This window comes from Leptonychotes weddellii, chromosome 5 (genome assembly GCF_054177405.1).
Source record: "Leptonychotes weddellii isolate Sample4059 chromosome 5, ASM5417740v2, whole genome shotgun sequence".
NCBI classification, from domain to species: Eukaryota; Metazoa; Chordata; class Mammalia; order Carnivora; family Phocidae; genus Leptonychotes; species Leptonychotes weddellii.
The window spans coordinates 1,584,246-1,600,484 of record NC_138373.1 but is presented as its reverse complement, the minus strand read 5'-3'; the positions used below and the strand labels follow the sequence as shown (position 1 = coordinate 1,600,484).

At 59.4% G+C, this 16,239-nt stretch overlaps 1 protein-coding gene across 1 annotated transcript; it reads right to left on the bottom strand.

Moving 5' to 3' along the window:
• Positions 1 to 15,941, bottom strand: LOC102738750 (kinesin-like protein KIF19). Its single transcript, XM_081819254.1, is given in 10 exon segments — positions 1 to 107; positions 5,338 to 5,488; positions 7,333 to 7,455; positions 8,026 to 8,105; positions 8,108 to 8,177; positions 10,806 to 11,000; positions 11,648 to 11,773; positions 11,902 to 12,038; positions 14,555 to 14,656; positions 15,872 to 15,941. Coding segments are annotated over 9 exon segments (1,038 nt in total). The 5' UTR covers positions 15,927 to 15,941; the 3' UTR covers positions 1 to 107; position 5,338.
• Positions 15,942 to 16,239: the final 298 nt, after the last annotated feature.

Here is a 16,239-nt window from a genome sequence, read left to right as displayed (position 1 = left end):
CCGCGGACTCGCCCTCGTCCCCATCCGCATCGGCCTCTGCCGGCTCCTCATCCCTCTCTGGCGTCCCGTCACTGTGCGCGTGCTGGTGGGTCTCCTCCCGCTCCCAGCTGCAGCGGCAACAGAGGGGTCGGGGGTCAGGGTGCAAGCCACGCCCAGGCTGGTCTACCCGCAGGCCTGGGCAGAATTGGGTCTGCAGCCTCGTCTCTTCTACACTTGTAAAACACGAAAAGGCATGAACAAAAACTGGAAGGAAATAAAGAGGCAGTGACCATTAAGTAGGATTGCCGGACAATTTAAGCACAGGATTCCCCTGCCTCCAAGCCCAGCTCTGCCCGGGGACCTCGGGCCACCTGTATGCAAACGCGCCCCCACTGAGCCCAGCACCCTCGGCCGTAGGAGGGCAACAGTACACCGGGGCTCTGAGGATTGACGTGATGACCCCCACTCAGGGCAAAACCTCAGAGGGGCACAATGGGCACCAGGGGGGAAGAACGGCAGGAAGGGAGGACAGAACAGAAGCAGCAGGGCTGGGCACAACGCATGGAGGGAGGACATTTCCTGGTGTAAGAATTCCCCCGGTGCAGATATCACGCTGTTTGTATAACTCAGAAAATAAACAGAAAGGAGGAAGCAGCAGCAGGAGGAGGAGAAATGTGGGGAGGACGGGACAAGAAAGCGCTCAGCGTTAAGTTACCGCAAGCAGGGGAAGCCAGGCGTCCCATTTTGTGCAGGGCAGGACCGGGCACACCTGCTCCCCGTGTGACTGTAAATAGCACCCCTTCCCCCTTCAAACGCGTCCCACTCCAGATGACAAACAGCACGATCAGTCCCTCCATATGTGGTCAGTCTATTCACAGTAGGTACAAATAGCGAGAACGTGTGGAACGGCAGAAGAGTCCTGGCCTGGTGGGTGTGCAAACCCACATCCCCTCTGAGCCTCAACGTCCTCTTCTGTGAAATGGGGTTGATCCTAACCTGCCAGGGCTGGCTCTGGACTCCAGCGTGGGACAGAGAGATCACAGGGACCCGGAAGCCTTCCCCCACCCGGCCCAGCTTAGCTACAGGGGCAGGAGAGCAGGGAGGGATTGGGCCAAGAGTCCTGCCCGGGAAGAGAGGGTGCCCTTCACTGAAGTTCCCCCTTGGCAACCTGCAGGCTGTAGAGAGAAGCTGGACGAGCACACAAGAGGAACTCCTCGTGTTCTGGCTGGCCTCCTTGCCCCATGGGGATGGTAAGTGGGCACACTCACTCTGCAATGGTCAGCAGGTGGCACGATGTGTCAACGTGCAGCTCTATATTGGTGTTCTCCAGCTCCACCAGGCTGCGCCGCATCTCCAACTCCTCCTTGAAGGCCCCGATGAGCTGCGCCCATATCTTGTTCATCTGCAGGCGGCTATCCTCCTCTCCATCGTAGGGGGGAGTCATGACTGGGGGCAGGAAGAGAGCCAGCTGCCCCAGGAGCAGTGCTACCTAAGCCAGGGTTGAACTCCATGCTTGCCCACCAACACAGGGTCTGCACCAAGGAGGAACTCCATACACATGTTTGGATGGATGGATGGATAGATGGGTGAAGGATGGATGGATGGACAATGGATGGGTAAATACTGGATGGATAGGGGTGCCTGGGTGGCTCAGCGGTTAAGCGTCTGCCTTCAGCTCAGGTCATGATCCCAGAGTCCTGGGATCAAGCCCTGCGTCGGGCTCCCTGCTCAGGGAGCCTGCTTCTCCCTTTCCCTCTGCTCCCCTGCTCCTGCTCTCTTGCCCTCTCTCAAATAAATAAATAAATAATGGATGGATAGATGATGGATGAATGGGTGGGTGAATGATGGATGGATGGATGGATGGGTAGATGATGGATGGATGGATGAATGGGTGGGTGAATAATGGATGGATGGATGGATGGGTAGATGATGGATGGACGGATGAATGGGTAGGTGAATAATGGATGGATGGATGGATGGATGGGTAGATGATGGATGGATGGATGAATGGGTAGGTGAATAATGGATGGATGATGGATGGATGGATGGGTAGATGATGGGATGGATGGGTGAATCGGTAGGTGAATAATGGATGGATGGATCAGTAGATGATGGATGGTTGGATGAATCGGTGGGTGAATGATGGATGGATGGATGGACAGATAAATAGGTGCATGAATAATGGATGGATGAGGAGATAGATGTGGAGATATGGATGGAGAGATGGATAGATGGATAGGTGGGTGGATAGGTAGATAATTGGATGGATGGTTTAGATGGTGCCTGGTTTGGGGTCAGATTACCTGGATTTGAGTCTCAGGGATCCAAGGAGGGGTGTGACCGCTAGCCATCTGAGCTCAGACCTCACTTCCTCATGGAAACCCTCCCAGATTCTCAAGCTGGGTCCACCTGCCACTTGTTCTGATAACATCCTGCCTTCTCCTTCACAGTCCTCTGCATATCGATAATTGATAAATGTTTTGTGACACATTTGACACCTCTTTCCTGCTAGAATGTAAGTTCCACAGAACAAACTAGTTTTGTCTTTTTGTTTCCCGTGTAAGTCCCTACCTAATAGTTGTCCACGATTAATTGATGGTATTCCCCGACTGCCCCATTGGTAGCTCCACTCTGGCCACACATGGTCTATTCCCCTGACCTGGAGGGCAGGGATCAAGGGGCACCTTTTCCTTAAATGCCAAGTGATCTGAGATGGGCAAAATGAGCAATGTGTCCAGAGACTGGACCCTTGTGGTCATTACAACAAGATTTTGGGGGAGTACTCGGTACCCTGGAAATTCTCATAATGCTCCTGGCAGAGGCATGCACACAGTGTCCCACTGCCACAGGACGCAAGGGAAGCCCGTCATGCCCTCAGGGCTCACCATGAGACCACCACCCCCTTACGATGTTGCCCGCCTCCCCAGTACAGACCACCTAGGACCAGCCCCAATAATTAAGAGGCCATCAGAGTGAAGGCCCTTATGGCATGCATCCCTATTCAACCCCGGCCCCAAAGAAGCTGAAGCGTCCTGGTCACCACCTAGCTTTGCAAATTCTCTACAACAACCCATCTTCTACCCCCACCGGCCTCCCAGCCCTCCACTGGCCCCGTGGGACTCAGTCTGCCATCAACAACAGCCCCTCTTCATGGAACACTTCCTTCACCTTCTTGCTCCAACAGAACCCTGAGCCCTCCAAATCACCTAAGACAAATGGGAACCCATGTGCCCAAGGAGGCTGAGTAGCTAGAAAGCCCCAAAAGACCCATCAAGGAGGATGAGATACTCAGACTCTAGTGGAATGCTCCACGGCTGTTAGAAAGAATGGGGCAGACCCACTGCGCAGGTGGACGGCCCCCAGGACTCACCGCTGGGTGAGGAAAACAAGGAACAGAGCAACGGCCATAGGCTGGTGTCACTTACCTAACAGCCCGAAGCCGATCCCCTGCCCCACGCGCACATGCGCACAAACCACGTGTCCCTCTCTGGGGACGCTGCACAGAACACAGTCCAGACAGGCTCACATCAAAATGACAGCAGTGGCCTCAGGGAACGCCCCCTCTTCCCAACGTTTAGATACAACTACTGATTTATAGGAACTCAGAGCACAGAGCTGTCGGCAAATCCACGGGACAAATGACTCAGTTTCTTCAGCAAGAATCAAAAGGAAAACCACAAAAAGGAAGAGGGGATGCCCGCTTAATAGAAGAGACCACATTTGAGGTGTGGCCTGATGACACCAATGGGCTTGCTAGAAACATGCACGCCTACCAACCCTAACCCTTCGAGATGATGGGATGGGGGCCGCGTGGGAGGACAGAGCGAGTGCGCCTGGCAAGGAGTGGCGGCTCTGGTCGGGGGCTGCCATTCTGGCCTTTCTCCTCCACCAGTGTTGGAAATTCCCATAACAAAAAACATGAGCCGCATGCCTGCATGGGGTTGGGCTGCACAGACGGGCCTGCCCTGCCCTCCCCTCCCTAACGCACCAGTTTGCTCATCCGGACCCCCTTGGGGGGCACACTACGGTCCCAGAGCCTCCTGGGCACAGGAGGGCACGTGCCTCGTCGCAGATCTGGAGGGCTGAGAGGGCGGGGCAGGGAGCGCACACACTGTAAGTGTGAACATTTGCCACTAAGCTGGCCTCCCAAAGACACAGGGTAATTCACACGCCCAGGAGGAGGGTTTCTGCTGCCATCTTCATCCTGCATTATAGCATCCGTTTACTAGGACCTGACGTTGTGGCTTTAGCCAACCCGATAAATGAAAATTGTTTCAATGTGTGTCTGTTTCCTGACGCAATTAAGAATCTTTCCCTGTGGGCACCTGGGTGGCTCAGTCGTTGAGCGTCTGCCTTCAGCTCAGGTCATGATCCCAGGGTTCTGGGATCGAGTCCCACATCGGGCTCCCTGCTTGGCGGGGAGCCTGCTTCTCCCTCTCCCACTCCCCCTGCTTCTATTCCTGCTCTTGCTATCTCTCTCTGTGTCAAATAAATAAATAAAATCTTTAAAAAAAAAAAAATCTTTCCCTGTGTTTATTGGCCACTAGGAATTCTCTGTATCACCTATTCATTTCCTCACTCAGTTCTGGACTGCTGGTTCTTTCTTATTGGTTTTCAAAAGTCCTTTATTTATTATGGCAAAGCTTATCTTAATCAGCTAAAAGAACACATATGTATATAGGTATGTATGTATATATACACACATACATATACCTGACTTTCTTACCGGCATTTTTAAGGGTACCTTTTTAACTTACTGATTAGTTTTATAATTTTTGGAAGAGCTATGATATGCTCACCCCTAAGGTAGGCCTACCGAAGGCTGCTTTGGGAAGAAGCAGGGAATGGAGAGAAACTGTGTGATGGGCATGGGGTCTGCTCTGGGGAGGCAGGAATGCTCCGGGACCAGATGGAGGTGGTGGCCACACGGCACTGTGGATGAGCCTCGAATGCCGTGGAACTGTGCATGTGAAGATGGTGAATTTTAAGTTGTGTGAGCTTTGCCTCAGTAAATAAATACAAATTTAGATGCTGACATTAGAGGAAGTGAAGAACTCTCTGTACTACCTGCAACTTTTTTTGTAAATCTAAAATTATTCTGGAATGGAAGATTATGTTTTTAAAGAAAAACGGATCTGGGAGGAAGGAAGAAACAAAAAAGTGGGGAGGTGAGAGGAGAGGAAAGGTAGGAAGGAAGAGCTCAGGAGAAGGCAGGGAAGGCGGCCGCTTGCCCCGCATGCTGCGGGCCAGGAGATGGAAGGCAGCGCGTGGTGGGCTGGGACTGAAGCCCACGGCCACGGCCATGCGTCCCAGGCAGGGGATGGCAAAACGACAGGGGCCCCAGCAGCTCGGCTCTACCTCACACATCCCGGACGCCGGGTTCACCTCTCTTCTCCACCTCCTGCGTCTCAGTTTTGGATTGGAGGCGCTCGATCTCCCTGCGCAGGTCAGAAATGACGTCCGTATACTGCGCGATGCAGTAGGACACGTTCAGGAGATTGCGCTTCACCTGGTGGGTGGGACCCACGGCCAAGGTCAGAGCAAGTGGGAACTGCCCCGCCACGAGAGGTATTCATGCTACAAGGACTCCGGCACATTTTGTTAGGAAAACTCAGATCGATACAACTTAGCCTTAAAGACAAAGGGAACCGGACCCCTGCCCCCACGGGGACGAGCCCCAAGGACACGAGCCAGACACAGAAGGACATGCACGGGGACCCCACTCACACGAGATCCCAGAGTCGCCAGACTCACCGACACAGAGAGTAGATGGTGGGGCCGGGGCTGGGGGAGGGGGGGGGTGGTCCGTGCATCATGGGGACAGGGTCTCTGCGTACGGGATGGAACGTTCTGGAGCTGGATGGGGGGGGATGGTGCCCCTGAACTGGACGCTTAGAAATGGTTAAAGTGGCAAATTTTATGTCATGCGTATTTTGCCACAGTCGAGAAATTTCAAATGGATCCGTCAAGAGTTTTTTAAAACCCCTCCCCTTGGGTAAGCACTGCGATCACTTTCATCTGTGCCCTCTGGACCGTCCTCTGTGAGGTTTTGTGCGTATATACGTATCTGCAGAGACACACACGGGGAGTTTCTTGGTGTAGGCTTGGCTTTGGTTTTTTATGGAAATTTTATCAGACCAGGGCTGTTATTTTCTTTTTCACGTTGTTGTGTTTTTTGTTGTTGTTGTTGTTGTTGTTTTAAAGGAGGCTCCAGCCCAACGTGCGGCTTGAACCCACGACCCTGAGATTGAGAGTCGCACGCTCCACCTACTGGGACACCAGGCGCCCCCCAGAGCTATTCTTCTCTAACTTGCTTTCCTCATCCAGCGCTGTGGCCGGGAGGCCGTCCGTCTGCACAGACGGGTCTACCCCATTCTCTCTGAAGCTACACAGTGGTCCACGGGAGGGACGTACCAGTTTGCACGCCCTGTCCCCTTCCATGGGCACTTTGGGGCTTTCGAGTAGAGCACATGGGTCCGAGTTTCTCTCTGGTGGGTTTGGAGGGTGCAAGTGCTGGTCTCAGGCTGAAGAGAGGCGCTTGACCACCCCGCGTCTGCACACCCTGCCCTCCCTCACTCGGGGCCCTGCATCCTTGACCGAGCCTCTCAACTCCATGTTCTCGGCCACTCTTCCTTGCAGCACCCTGTGGCTCCCGTTTACAGCACGGACCACAGTTGGAAGGGACGTACTCATCTGTGGGGGGTCGTGTTTGTCATCTGCCTCACCCCGCAGCGAAGCTCGAGGTTCGGCTAAGAGAGAGGCTGTCCTGGTGCCTCGCTCAGAGCCCGCGGCAGGAAGGGCTCATCCCAGGTTTGTTGGCGAGGATCACACCTCCACTCGCTGACCACTAGCATATGTCCCTGAGCCCGTGTCCAGCCTTCCAACGCGAGTCCTCTGCACCGAGCACAGCAGTGCAGCCTCCAGATCGAGGCGCTCTGCGCCACAATGCCCAGCTCTGCTCGGGCTCTGGAAGGCTGGAGAAGTGGCTTTCTCTCTCTCCGCGCTTCAGCTGCCCAGGCTTCAGAACGGGTTGATGACAGGCCCCACTTCCCGGGGAGAAGGAGGTAAAGAATTAAATCAAGACATCTAGTGCTCACAGTGCGCCTGGAGGTCGGTTAAGTCCATGTCGTAAACACCCCAAACCCAGATGTAATTAGGGATCTTGAGATGAGACCCTCCTGGATTCGGGGGGCCTGAAACCCAAGGCCAGTGTCCCCATCAGAGGAGAGAAGGGAGAAACAGAGAGGTCAAGCACCACACGCCCAGCATGGCCAGGAGCCCCAGGTGGAAGGGACCCTCCCCTAGAGGCTCCAGAGGGAGCGCGAGTGAGAACTTAGCAAGTGGGGGCCTCACCCGCGTCTTGATGTTCTTTGCCCTGTAGGCGTACAGCAGGGTGGTCCGGGACTCCTCGAAGGACGTGCTGGCTGGGCTGATGTGCACGATCATCACTGTGCGGCTGTTCCCTCCTAGGGCGTCCTGCTCAGTGGAAGGTCCAAGGTGGGGGTAAGGGGAACGGGGCCCCCACCTCCCGTCCCAGGCCCCTCTGGACCAGCCCTCTGCGGTTCCTGCTCCAAACCCCGAGAAAGGCAGGTGATGCCAGGACCAAGGGTTTGGTGCTCAGGGAGGGGACGCTAGGACGAAGTGAGATCTGTTCCCGGCCCACCCCGTCAGACTTCTGCTCCGATGAGAACAGAGTAGACTGCGAAGCCGAATCCACGGGAACGTTTACGTATTGCTTTGCCTGTCTGTTCACCTACACCCTTGCTACGGAATAGAGGGAACAGTGTCCAGCTCAGAACAGAGGGGACTGTCTCACTGACCATCCAAGATGGGACAGGAGGCCTCAGTAAGGTAGTGAGCTCCCTGTGGCTGGAAGCATGCAAGCCCAGGCTGGCCCCTACTCAGAGGGATGGAGCAGGAGTCAGGCAGTGACCAGCCGTGGTTTCTACGGGGTTCTCGTGCCTCCAGGGGTTCCTGGAGGGGCCCTGAGACCCAGGTCTGGGCGTCCCCCTGGCAGGGAGGCCCCGCACAGGCGGGCAGCCGTACCTTCAGCAGGCGCATGAGCTTGCTGTCCCGGAAGTTCACGTACTGCGCCCGGCGGCCGCTTTTCTCGCTGAGCGTGTTGAGCAGTTGCCCAGAGCCAGCAGGGAGCGGCTGATGTGGGCGCCCTCCTTCCTCCTCTTGCCGTGTTTCTGGGTCTGGGCGGGAGAGGAGAGGTCGGGCGGTGCACTGACCCATCCCACCCCGGCCCAAGCGGCTCAGACCGCACGCACCGCACAGCTGGGGCCCCGAGGACACAGGACTCTGCGTGGAGGGGACACGGCCGATCTGCGCGCTGACAGTGACCACGTGCAGGGGCACCCCGACCTCACTCTCCGAAGCGGGGACCACGGCAGCCGGTCCCCCAGCCTATTTCCTCCACCGCTTGACTTCCCCGGCAGCTGCCTTGCTCTCTGCCGCATCCGTCTTCCCTCCCGCTCCCCACTGGATCCCAGGCTCCATGGAGGCCAAGCGTCCCCGGAGCCCAGGCCTCAGCGGAGTCCGCACGAAGGAGCCAAAATGCCCTCGGGATGAACACCTCTGAGTGCAAGCACGGCAGGGACTCTAACTTTCTTCCCCTTGCCCGTATTTTCCACATTTTCTGTGCTGTGTTTCTAATACATTGGAAATCAAAAAAAAAAAAAAAAAATTTCTTTTTCTCTTTAAGGGCATGGGTTTTGGAGCCAACCTGGAGCATGGTTTGCAAATCTCTGACAGATCTCCCAGTCTGTCCCACCTTCCTCATTTGCCAAAAGGGGCAATCTCCCAACTTCATGGGGTTACAGTGAGGATTTAGTGCGCAACATGTGCAACAGGCCTGCTCAGGCCTGGGCCCACAGAGGCAAGCAGTAAACGCCAGCTACTATGGTCATTATGTGGGAGCCGGTGCAGGGCAGGACCGCAGCTGCTGGTGTCTGGGTCACAGAGTTCAAGGCCTTCTCAGAGACCTCGTGCCCTAGAACAAAGTCTTTTACGAGTGATTTTCTATGAAGAAATGACAGCTCGCGAGAGCCAAGCAGATTGTAAAAGTCGCTCACGTAGGCCACTTGAATAGACAACTAAACCAAAACCAAGGCCCAGAGAGGGGCAGTGGCTTACCCAAAGGCACACAGCAAGTCAGAGCAGAGCGAGAGCAAGGACCCAGACCCTGGACCCCTTCCCTGCAACCCTCTCCATCTTGTCCTGTGGACGCAGCTGGGCTCAGCTAGAACAGGCCAGAGTCCCAGACCTCTGTTGCACGGGGCTCTCCCTGCATGAACGTGTCTGCACCCACATCTGTCCGTGGGTCAGCCATGTCCTTTATTCTTCGTGCTCTGATGTTTGACATCTGGAGTCCTTGCTGACCCTGGAGGGACTGCCCCTCCCAGCATTACCAATTCCCGGAGATACCGAACAAGCCTTTCAAATGCAAACCACCAGCCCAGAGCCCACACCCCCGCCACCTGACGCCAGGCCCCTGCCCTAATCCCCCAGGGCCAGGGACCAGACAAACAGCCATTATGCCCCAGGCCCCTGGAATTGCTCAAACTAGCTGGACCTGAGCCTGCTCACCCTGCCTCGCCCGTTCCTTCCCGGGGAAACCGCCAGAGGGTTCTCGCCCACAGCGCGGCCTCCCTCTGCCTCCTGACCGGCCCTGGTGCTTCCCTGCGTGAAATCCCGAGGCCCCTCTTCTTGGAAAACTGTGAGTAGCACTATCTTTCCAACAGCGGTCATCTCCGGGTCTGCTGGCCCTACTGTGCCTCAAATTGTCTATGAACACACGGCATTTCAGACCAGTCTGCCCCCGGCCGCTGCCCTGGCCCTGCTCACTTCAACTCCCGGAGCGCCGAGGGCAGGGCAGCGAACGGATGAGACGACTCAGTGGTCAAACCCCAAAGACGCAGAGCATCTGGCGCAAACCAGGGGACAACTATCCCAGCAGTGGACCGCAGGGATTTGGGCAAGATGCCCAGGTCCAAAGCCTGGATGCAGCACTGAACACGTCGTGCATGGCCTAGTCGCGGCACCGCCTGGGTCCCGGCCCCGCATCCGCTGCCCACCTTATCCTGTGCTGGGGGATTAGGGGGATTACACCTGCTAAGGTTTGGTGGTAACATTACTGTGTGGACACCGCCTCTGTCCAGCACCACTCTGTGCCTGGCCCTGGGCTGGGTCCTGCCCTCAAGGAACGCTCAGGCCACTGCGGCAGCACAAGGTAAAGCACAGCCCCGGCTCCCAGCGACAGGTGCCTCCAAGCACAGGCGAGCCAAGAGCTCGGGGGCAGGCAGGTGGGACCCTCGGAAGGACTGTCGGGGCTGGAGTACACTGGGCGCCATCCTCCCAACAGCCATGCTTTGCACACGCAGTTCCCTCCATCTGACATGCCCTTCCTCGCACCCCACCAAACTCCTGATGACCCTCTCAGGCTCGGCCCTGAGACCGCACGCCACCACCGGGCCCCCCTCCGGGCCCCCCCAGCCTCTGTGCGGACCCGGAATCTCCAAGCACAGGCCTCCCCGTGCCGTGATTATCGGCTCACGCAGAGGCTTGGCACTCCCTCGGGGTGGGTCTGGGCGCCGATCATGGTCAGGAGAGCCTGCCACGCGGCAGTCGTGAATCCATAAATACCGGCTCTGTGGGCTTCGCCCCTCGACACTCGGGACCACTCACTCCGTTGGCGGCTCGGCGCTGCCCTGGGAGCCGCAGAGGCTGTTGGACGAGGAGGGGCAGGGCCCCGCTCGCGGCGGACTGTGAGGGGGTGAGTAGCTGTGGGGGCGTGAGAGGGGGCGGGGGGGACGCCAGCGAACCTGCGACGCCCGCTCCGAGCCGGCCAGGTCCACCAGGAAGAGCCTCCCGACACGCACTCCCTCCAGCGCGTCTGCGCCGCGGTTCCGCCGCCGAACGGTGACCTGCAGCACGGTGTGGGCGCGGGAGGATGTCCTGTTGGCGGCCGTGGGCTCCTGCGTGCGCTGCCGACTGCCCTTGGTGAGGAGCTGCACGATCTGAGGACACAGGCGAGTTGGGTGGGTAGCCACACGCGCCCTCCAGATCCACGCGGGGCCGGGGGGGAGCGCTGGACCCTGAGCCCTCTTGGGCAGCTCTTCGCAACAGAACTTCGTCCAGCGCAAGCCATTTCTGGTTTGCGGCACGGAGCGACTAAGCGATCGAGCCAACCAATCCAGACACTTGTGTTGCCCTCCCCCTCCTCTGCCAGGGCAGACCCGGCCACTGGATCACCCACGTCTTCCCCAGAGAGCCGGTCCCAGAACCTTCCAGCGCGGAACCCCGTACGGGCTCGCCGGGGTTGGCAGGTGGGCTGCAAGCCATTTGTGTGTAAGCCGCCGGGCGGGAGCCACGCCGATGAGCCTCGACGGGCCACCTGCCGTGTGCCGGGCGGTGCTGGGACCGCAGAGCATGTGGGGGATTTCAGACGGGCTGGGACTGGCTGGGGCGCCGCGTGGGAAGGGGCTCAGGCGCAGGGGGAAGAACAGTGGTCTATCGGCGATGTCTGCCCTGAGTGCACCGTCCGGCACCCCATTAGCCGGGAAACAGCGCGGGGCCATGTGTCCAGCTCTGCTCCGTGAGCTCTGGCGAGCGTGGCCGCCGAGGCCCAGGCCCCCTTCCCTCCGTGGGCCCCCGTGCCCCTCACCTCCTGGGCGTTCGAGGTGGAGACCTCCATGATGCCTGCGATCTGGATGCTGCCCCGAGAATCCTCCCTCAGGTCCAGGAACCCCGAGGATGGGCTCAGGGGATCCCGGATCACTTCGTTATAAATCTGGGAGGAGAGACACAAGCGGGACAGGCAGCAGCCTCGGGGCAAAGGCAGCACAGGGTGTAGGTCTCCCGAGAAGGCTCCGACGCCCCGAGGGCCAAGGTCTCCCCGAGGCTGGCGGGCAGGCTCACCTCCAGGTAAGACATGGACACACTGCAGTCCGCGTTGTCGCGGCTGTCCTCGATGGCCCGGAAGAGGTCGGTGAGGGTCTGCAGGTAGATGCCGGGCTCGGCGTCCGTGCCCAGCATGGTGTGGGTCTTCCCTGCGCCTGTGGGCAGGAGGACAGCCGCCAGGGCGGGGACTCCTGAGGCAGGCTCTGACCCCGCCTGGACACGCGCCACCACGAGATGGTTCAGACCTCTGCCACCTTGGGCAAACGGTCCCGAACACTCAGACGCGCTTGTGTTCAGTTTTGGAAACCAGGGGGGAAGCCCGCAAGAGTCCAATGGCTCCCCTGCAGAAGAAACCGCAGACGCGGGAGACACGGGACCGAAGCGCAGACGTGGGCCAAACGGGCCGGGATGAGGGGCGACCACCGGGTGCGTGCTCCTCCCCCAGCTCTCGGGAAGATGCGGAAGCCGTTCCTACAGTCGCCGGACTCACGCCTGTCACAGGGACACCGCTGCCCCCGCCCCTGCCCCCGAAAGACCAGACAGCCCCTCCTCCGCCAGAGCCTGGCACACAGCGCGTGCTCCCTAACGGCTACTGAGCGAACGGATGACATCCACAGGCTGTGACTCCGGACCAGGTGCTTCCCAGCCTCCGTTTCCCCAACTGCCCCGTCCCTCTGTGATCCTAGTTTTCAGGACTCGAGAGGTGGCTCAGCTTTGTGGACAGTGTCGAGCCCAACTGCTCGTCCTTGTGGAGAAATCTGTGGGTCCTCGCAGGCAGCAAGGTGCAGGCGCGGCTGGACCCCACATGCACTCCTACCAGCCGTGTGAGCCCCTGAGGCTCAGCTTCCCTGCGTGTGGCAAGGGGGCGCTCTACCTGCCCGTGGGGCCGCGACGAGGCTGGAAGGAGCCAACGGGCGCAGGGAGACCAGCACATGCTGGTGCACCGCAGGTGCTTTGTCCGGGAGGGAGAGCGCCCCTGCCACCAGCCCCGCGCCCTCCCGGGCCCCTGCCCTCGGCGGTACCTGAGGGGCCGTAGGCAAACACCGTCGCGTTGTATCCAGAAATGACACCTTCCACCAGGTGCTGGGGGGTGGCATGATACACGCCTTCCTGTGGACGGATGGAAGGACAGACAGCGGGATGCGCGGCCTGGCCAGAGTCGGACACGCGTGTGACGGGACCCTCAGGCGGGGGCCGGTCTAGACAGGGCGTGGGCTGCGGTCTCCGTCCTGCCGCTCTGCCGCCCCAGGGGCTGAGAGGGGGCCGGGCCCCCAGAGCACAGCCGTCAGGGAGGATCACACGAGAGCGCAGGACAGCTCCCGCCACGAGGCCTGACACGGGTCTGGTGCTGGACGCGATGGGGCTTCTCAGGAGCCGAGAGAAGCCCGACAGGTGCCTGGGACCGGAAGGCAGCCCAGGACTTGCAAGTCTGGGAAGAGCATCAGGACTCCTCCTCCTGGGACAAAACCAGGACCAACGCCTGAGCACCTCAGTCCGGCAGAATCCCACATAAGGCAGCAACGCCTAGCAACAGGTGTGGTAGTGAGCTCCCTGCCCACAGGGGTATTCAAGAAAGGACACCTCCAGGTGCGTGGACGTGGCTGGCCCAGACAGAAACGACAGTCCCATCTCTGCTGCCCTTCCTGGGCGCCCATCTGGACCCTGCTCCTGGCGTCCCCGAATTGTCCCAGTAGCCCCAGCCGGCGACGCAGCTCACGGCGGCTGGAGGCAGACCTGAGCACGGGGACTGCTTTCCTGAGCTGTGGACTTACACCGTCAGCGGCTGAGAGCTGGCCTGCAACCCCCTAGCTGTGTGACCTCAGGCTAGGAGCCTCGGTTTCCCCGTCTGTAAAATGGGGACCACATCACAGGACGTTGCAGAGGGCTGCTGAGGGGCTGGCAAGACCGTGTGCCCCAGGACGGCAGGCAGCCACTGCTCAACGTGCCTCGGCAGGCAGCCACTGCTCAACAGATGCTGATGGCCAGCCCCCTCCTACTTGCAGCCCCAGGGAGATCTCAGGGGTGAAAGCCGCGAGTCCACTCAGAAAGCAGCCGGCCGGCCACGCGGAGCAAATCCGTCCTCTTTCTAGCTACGGCCGCGTCCCGAGGGAGGGCCGGTGTGTCCGAGACAAGCCGTGCCGGGGCCCAGCGGGCAGCTGCAGGGGCAGGGTGGGCAGGGCTGGACTGGGCTCGGGGCCAAACATCCTCCAGACACCATACCTTGGCCGTGCGACAGCCCGTCTCCAGAAGCCTGAGTTCAAATCCTGCTCTGCCGGGCCCCCCGGGCTCTCCCAGGCGGGGGTCTGGTGCGTGCGACCTGACGCTGGGCCCAAACATCTGAGGAAGGGGCCGGCTGAAGCCTGCGCCTGGGCCCCTCGTCCCTGCTGCTGCCCTGGGGGGGTCCCTGTGGGCAGGGAGCATGCTCCAGCCACATGGCAGAGGGGACCCCGCCTTGTTGTCTGGACGGACGGACAAATGAGAACGTGTGTGAACCCTGGGGCCTCCCGCTACCTGCCCCTGGGACGGCCCACGTGCCAACCTCGTTGTTCAGCAGGGACACTCCTGTGACAAGTCATGGACGGGACCACCTGGCTACCAAGCCCTCCCAGGGGGGCTCCAGGGTCTGGTGAAGCCCCGTGGGAGGACGCAGGGGGCGTGGGGCGCGGGGTACCTGTGACGCATGCTGGTCGAAAACAGTGTTGAAGATGAAGGTCTTCTCCCACGACCGGTGTGCGCACAGCGTGTCCTCGCCAGGGTCCATGAGCACCACCATCTAGGGCAGCGGGAGGGAGGTGTCAGAGGAGGGGCTGCTCCCAGAATCAGGGCGGACGCGTGCACCCTGAAGGACGCCAGGCCTGGCCTTGCTCGAGGACACTGGGGGTGGGGGGGCTTGGTCTGTGTCCCAGGAGGGCAGCCGGCCTCTGTGCTCAGCCAGGCGGGGGGTCCTCCAGCCCCGGGCACCCTCTCCGCTTCCTGTCCAAGCTCCTGCACCCCTGGGGTCTGCTGAGCTCTGTCCCCCAGCACCCAACCAACAGGGACAGGGCCCTTTGATGAACGGCAGGAAGAAGGGATGGCAGGAGCTGCTGTGCTCCATGCCCCCCATCCCCCGAGCTGCCCGAGCGTGCGTCCATGCCCCACCTGTCTACCCTCCAAGCTCTGCAGCCCCCTCTCTGCTTCTCCAAACCAGCGTGCACGGTGGCCCCCTCCCCAAGGCCTCTGCCCTCTCACACAAATACATAATTTTTTTTTTTTATTTGCGAGAGAGAGAATGAGAGACAGAGAGCATGAGAGGGAGGAGGGTCAGAGGGAGAAGCAGACTCCCTGCCGAGCAGGGAGCCCGATGCGGGACTCGATCCAGGGACTCCAGGATCATGACCTGAGCCGAAGGCAGTCGCTTAACCAACTGAGCCACCCAGGCGCCCCACACAAATACATAATTATGAAGCAAGTTGTAGGAGGGCCTCTGGGGACGGGGCGGTGGGGGGCGGGGGAGGGCAGGGCAACTAGAGACCAATCAGCTCTGTTTACTCCGGGAGGAGCTCCTGGGCTAGTGGGGGGCATGCGCCCCTGGGGGGTCCTGGGGGCCCAGCTGGGCAGACCAAGAGCCTGGCCACCCTGTGTCCCCCCACCCCCAGCCACCTGGCCAACCCCTCCCTTGGTCCACAGCTTTGGAAACAGAGGCCTCAGGAGGCAAGGGCTGCCCAGAGGTTCCTGGGGAGTCAGGCGGGGCCAGGAGCCCCCGGGGCCTGCCCCGGCTTCAGGCCAGCACGTTTTCCATGACATAAGCTAACCATTTTCAAACTTCATGCTCTTCTTCTCCATCCAGCCGTGGAGAGGCTCTCAGGAAAGGGACCCGGGGAGCAGCCCCCATCCATGCAGTTCCCACCGCGTGAGTGCGCTGTAAGCCAGGCCAGAATGTCGGGGTGCCGGGTGGGTTCAGAACAGGCTCCCACCAGCAGGGAGGCCGTGGGCAAGTTTCCCCACCCACCTGGGCTCTGTTTTCCCATCTGTAAGATGGAGACGGTAGCAGGACCCATGGCCATAAGGGGTACAAGCAATCATGTGCTCAGTGTTCAAGAAGTATCAGCGGCAATGGCTCTTGTACCCCCAAAAATATTTTTTTTCTTTGCTATAAGTAACACGATTGAGAGAAATCAGCCAACCATGAACACACGTTCAGACTGGGTGGTATCAATATTAATGTCTTGACTTCTGGCGCTGTCCTGGAGTCACAGAATGTCCCTGTTTTTAAGGAACACACAGACATCTCTGGGTGTGGAAGGGCACGATGTCTCAGGTGGCCCAGGGAAAAGAAGCGCATACACACAGGGAGAGGAGGATGGAGCAGACCTGGCC